The 5873-nt window shown below is 35.1% G+C and overlaps 1 protein-coding gene across 1 annotated transcript; it reads left to right on the plus strand.

Moving 5' to 3' along the window:
• The first annotated feature begins 829 nt into the window (after positions 1 to 829).
• On the plus strand, positions 830 to 3982 carry LOC129221054 (carbohydrate sulfotransferase 1-like). Its single transcript, XM_054855491.1, is given in 3 exon segments — positions 830 to 914; positions 3032 to 3810; positions 3812 to 3982. Coding segments are annotated over 3 exon segments (1035 nt in total).
• Positions 3983 to 5873: the final 1891 nt, after the last annotated feature.

Raw genomic sequence — 5873 nt, forward strand, 5'->3', positions numbered from 1 at the left:
TTCTTTCTCTATTGTTTTATGGCTTTTCATGCAACGGGGGGATTTAAAACTTTTTCTATTTGATATTTTTAGCGATTGATTGATCTTGCAAACTGCGTGAGTACAAAATTTGAGTAGAGTCACGGCTTCACTTGATACCTGGACCGATTATTATGAAAATTGCTATATATATGTATTTTTCCACGAAGGTGCATAATATGCTCATTGAAACTTTTCGACACCAGGTGGCATTGTAGAGTAGCAACTTCTGCCCTGTTCAACCGATTGTCATGAAAATCACTATAATGATGTTTTTTTTTTTTTTTTTTGGCGTAGCAACGCGCGTCGGATACAGCTAGTGAGTGAATGAAGTTTCCGGAATTCCTATTTTGCCCTCAACTGATGAAATTACTTTTTTCCCTGGAAATGAGTGAATAAAGTTTCCCGAATTCCGATTTTGACCTCAACTGATGAAATGACTTTTTTTTTTTTTTGGCGTAGCAACGCGCGTCGGATACAGCTAGTGAGTGAATAAAGTTTCCGGAATTCCTATTTTGCCCTCAACAGATGAAATTACTTTTTTTCCTGGAGATGAGTGAATAAAGTTTCCCGAATTCCGATTTTGACCTCAACTGATGAAATGACTTTTTTTTTTTTTGTAACGTAGGTGGTGAAGGGGTGTGCACGAAACCTCAACATAATATTTCTTGTTCACCTCCATAAAATTTAACAAATTAAAGTAGAAAAAATTCATATGATTTTTGCATTCTTTATTTGTATAAATACATCGGTAGAATCTCGTTTAAGCAGACTAACTGGAGTAAACGAAAACCCCGATAATCCGAGTAGTATGGAAGCTAAGCAAAACAAATCCTTAGATAAACAGACAGTGGCGAATACAACAAGGACGGGTCCAGAAAGTTTCCAAGGAGCGGGTGGTTGATTTTTGAACTAACCTCTTATTGCGTATCTGATTTAAATGCTTGCGGGGGGGGGGGGGGAGTTACCACATAATTTTCATCTAAAATAACTTAAATATAAAGATTTAGACAAGATGTTTCAACCCCCCCCCCTCCTCGTCCCCAACGTCATTAAAGGTCGTCAAACATTGCGATTTTTTAAAACTTCCGTTTCGAAAATTTATCAGAGGATAGTCACTTAATCCGTTTTTCCCCAGAAATTACGCGAGGTGTCTAAAATCGCGTCTTTATGACTTACATTTTGCGAAATTCCCGAGGGTAGGCATCTAAACTTCTTCTCCTAACATCGCCAAAGATCGTCTAAAATTGCCTTTTTGAAATTTAAATTCAGAAAAGTTTCTGGAGGGGGGATTCGAACCCTATTCCTTTCTTAACATCATCAACAAGGGCCGACACTTGCATTTTAGGATTTAATTCAGAAAAATTGCCAGTGCAGGTTCCCACAAGGGAGGGGCGATCGCCCTCATTGCCCCTCCCTTGTATCCGTCCTTGGGGTACAAGGGAAGGGTCATGGGGGTCATGAATCCGCTAAACCGTCGAAAACAGAATCCGTCCGCATTGTATTCAAACACTTTGTGCATAAAATGTAAACGATTACAGTATCTTTTTAATTCATTAATTGTGTTTGAAAGTAAACATTTGAACTACTGCTTCGTTTCATTGCTTATGAAATTAATTTGCAAGGTTTAACCCCAAATAAGTGCTTTATTCTTAGACAATTTGTTACATTTTATTGAAACCCAAGCAGTTTAACCGTTTTTTCATACCCAAAACCGTAGGTTGTTCATGAAGGGGGACAGAGGGGGTCATTCTTCGGCATAAACCCCTCCCCTCTAAAATGGTTTTCTGTATCTGTCCCTGTAAGCAGACGTACCGTTTATTACAGCAGAAAGCAATGCTTCGTCCCAAAACTACATTGGTTCGTTTTCGTGCAATCTACACTTTATCATTTATGTTATTTATTCACGGCTGCAGTGGTATGGGACTGATGTTAAAAACACGCCATGATGATCGTTGGATTGCTATAATTTATTTCGCAATCTCTGCAGGAGGTGTACATTTAATCAAAATAAAAACCAAATGTTTGGAGAACTTATTGTTTGTCTATCATAATCTAAAATTGTTATTTGTATGACAATAAAAAACTTTTTTATCTCAACAAATTTCATCCGGATTAACTTTAAAATACGTTTGAATGCACAAGTCTGATTCTAAGAGGACTTATAAACCTTTCTTCTTTAGAGTTAAACCAGTGATCTGCAAGCTGAAGTAAAAAGGGTAGCCAAACTATTATACTCAAACAAACTTTTCTGTGTTTTTATTTATTCTCTTTTTATTTTTGAAACATAGTTTTATTGTTTGAACACATTTTAAAATTGATTTAAAAGTTTAAATTTTATTCTGGAAACACTTTATTATTTTTTTTTATTAATTTAAATGTGACAGACGTCAGTGTCAGTGTCTGTTAAAATATCAAGTTACAAGTTTCCCCCTGTGAGTGTGATTTTTGGAAAAAATTGTCGATTTTATACGTAATACTTGGTAGTTCAAGTAGCCCTATCATGCATTGAAAGTATGCCACGCTGTATCCAAACCGTGATAGCAGCAAGGGCAGAGTTACTAAACAATAAGTTTTTTTTTTTTTTTACCTATTTATAGTATCGATCAGAACGTTTAATTCATATATTAAATTAATATTTTGAATAAACTTTGAAATGTGCTCAAATAATAGAACCATGTAACAAAAATTTAAAAAGAAAACAGTAAAAATACAGAAAAATATGTTTGAATAGAATAGTTTGACCAAAAAGGGTTCACTAACGCTTTCTTTGATCTAATTTGCGAGTCCTTGCAATAGATGTTCCACACTTTCTAAAAAAAGAAAGGGGGGACAAAAAATTTAGTGTGACTATGGATATACTAAACGCGAGATTAATACTATGCTATTTTTCTTCTAGGGCACTGTGATGTTCTTCTTAGTACAACTGAAAGACCTAAAATCCTAACAGCGAAACCAAAAGCTAAGAACCAAAAAGTTTTGAATTTGGAGAAAATTCACATTTTACCAAAAGCAAATCAAGAATATGAGTTTGTAGATGTATCAAAGAAGCAGACGAGTAAATCATCTTTCACGAGAAAGATTAAAGTGCTAATAATATCCTATTTTGATTACGGATTACCCCAAATAGGAGACATTCTAACTCGTCATGGTGACGTGTTTTACTTGAACGAGCCTCTTTATCCCTTCGACTCTGCGTCGCTTAAAGATGGGGAAGAGCCCATTTCTCGAAGATATATTGCTGAAGCTATGGATTACCTAACAGAGCTATTTGACTGCAAAATATTTGACTCTAAATTTGGATATTCGGATGACATATTGAAGAGAACGACAAGGCATGCTTATTCTGCGTGCAATAAAAACCAAAGAAATGTCACGGATTGTGTTGAAGCTTTTTGTATGTCGAAGAAGATAGTAATGTCGAAGATTATTCGAGTTTACCTTCAAGATTTGCAAAGTTTTATTATGAGAAATAGAGGAAAAGTTAAGGTTCTAATTATCCAAAGGGATCCGCGTATTAATCTTCACCAGCATAACAAAAAGTTCCATCCAGGCTGGACGACTGCTTCAGACATGTTCTTCCAGGGCAGGGGTTTATGCTCCAGAATGCTCCATGATGTGCAGACTGCTAAACGTTTAGAAGGAAGTGGAAATAGCAATTTCTATAGAGTTGTCCTCTACGAGCATTTTCTTAAAAGCCCAGAGGTGATGATTAAGAATATATTGTCGTTCATAGGCGTGGAAGAGGGTTCAGAGAAGGTAAAGAAGATGCTTCGAAATTCCAACGCGCAGAAAAGATATTCGAAAAGCAAAACTCAGCAAGTGGGACTCCATTCCTGATGATGATGCTGCTTTAAGTGTGGACAAAGCTTGTGCGTTTTTCTATAAGAACTCTTTGTATAATCCCATGAAGCTGTCCATGGGTTTCGTACAACGGTATAACTTGTGCCAATATTGTGATTAAAACTAAGACCCCTATATATACGAGCCGACGCATCAGATTTAAGATCAGCCATTTTGGATCGGAGCTCATGTTTGAGTGGTTGTCTTTTCTGGAAAGTTATCGCGTTTGGTGATTTTTTACTACTAGCAATTATTAGAGACACGTGAATTGTTTATTAAATAAAATATAATTTTTGACAATTTGGCAAAACCCGAAACTTTGCTCTGGGAACCCAGCTCTGCAACAATGAAAAATCCGATCCAAAATGGCTGAACTTCAACAATTGCATCGGCCTATATACATAGCCGCTCTAATTAAAAACTAAGAATTTTTTTCTCTCTCTCTCTTTTTATGTCAGCTGAAGCGAATAGAGGGACTTATTTATTTTTTGTATTCATTAGCATCTTACCTGACTGAAAGTTTGCTCGGTCAGCTTAGCTCTCGCCGGTATAATGTGAATCTTATATAATTAAAAAACTGAGCGTATGTGTGTACCAATGTATGTAACTATGTATATCCAAGTTATTTCTCCCGAACAACAGTGAACTGACCATCGAACCAGGTATCGATGGATTCGTCATCTTCCCGTCTTTATGTTTGGCTATTTAACATAATCCTCCGATAAAAATTAGCGGAGATATCAATTAAAAACTATTAATTATGAAACTTAGATTTCGACATAAAATCCCTATTTTTCGAAGGCTTTCCTCCATTCAAATTATTATTCAGTGCTTCATCTCAACTTTCCGCAACATTGCTTTTATCTTATACATATAAAATCTGAGTATCTATCTATCTATCTATGTCCAAGCTTCTTCTCCCGAACGACAGTGAACTGACCATCGAACCAGGTATCGATGGATTCGTAATCCTCCCGTCTTCATGTTTGGCTATTTAACATAATCCTCCGATAATAATTAGCGGAGATATCAATTAAAAATTATTAATTATGACTCTTACCAGGAAACATCACGAGTTCAGTAATCATGAAAAAAGTTAAAAATGGTCGCATTCGAAAGAGTATCTTTAGAAAAAAATTTGACCCAAATATTGTGTGCCCTCGTCCTTTTGTTTTTGAGATATGGGGGGTCAAAGTCTGTCGAAATCTTACGAAAATTCGCCAAATTTAAAGACTTGGCAAGAAATGGAAAATACCACGTGATTTCATCGCCTGCGTCTAGCAAGACTCTCATTTCCATTTCTGGTCATCTGCAAAGCGCGTAAACGATGTTTCGAATTAACCCTTTACTTGTGTGGGTAAAATTAAAAAGTAACTATGAAGCCTGTGAAATGGAAACTAGAGAGCTTTATCCAGAGGAGCTACAACTTTATAACAAAATTGAACGTAGGATTTAACTTTGTAATCGTGATAATAATGCATTTCAGAATTTAAGTGCATTTCAAGTGTGTTTTACTTAACTAATTTAAGTTTGTACTCTTGTAATGAAATGTGTTGTAAGTAATTAATAATTATGTATGAGAATTAATATGAATAAGTAAAAAAAACATGCTTATTAAAGCTTATATATTGAAAAAAAATTGGATAGTTTTTGATGTTGAAAGAACATGATCATGGATTGTAGTATCCCAGCTCTTATTTATTTTTTCAAAAGTTATTATCATTCATGAAGTTTTATTGTCTGACCACTGCTAGCGAAAATGTTTAATTTAAAATCGAAAAAAATAATAATTAAAAAAAAGAAAACAACGGATAGTAAGTGTCAAAAATTTGCACAGCAAAACTAACGATGTCGGAAATTACTTCATAACAGATTCTTATCAAAAATTTTATAGTCGACGTTCATTACAACAACCCCTGTAGTTCGAAAAAGTCTGTCACTGCAACTGAAAGTCGCTATAACGTATATGCACATCATATTGCATGTTATTTAGTCATTTTTAAAAATACTGA

The sequence above is a fragment of the Uloborus diversus genome, chromosome 4, assembly GCF_026930045.1.
Source record: "Uloborus diversus isolate 005 chromosome 4, Udiv.v.3.1, whole genome shotgun sequence".
In the NCBI taxonomy this organism is placed as follows: Eukaryota; Metazoa; Arthropoda; class Arachnida; order Araneae; family Uloboridae; genus Uloborus; species Uloborus diversus.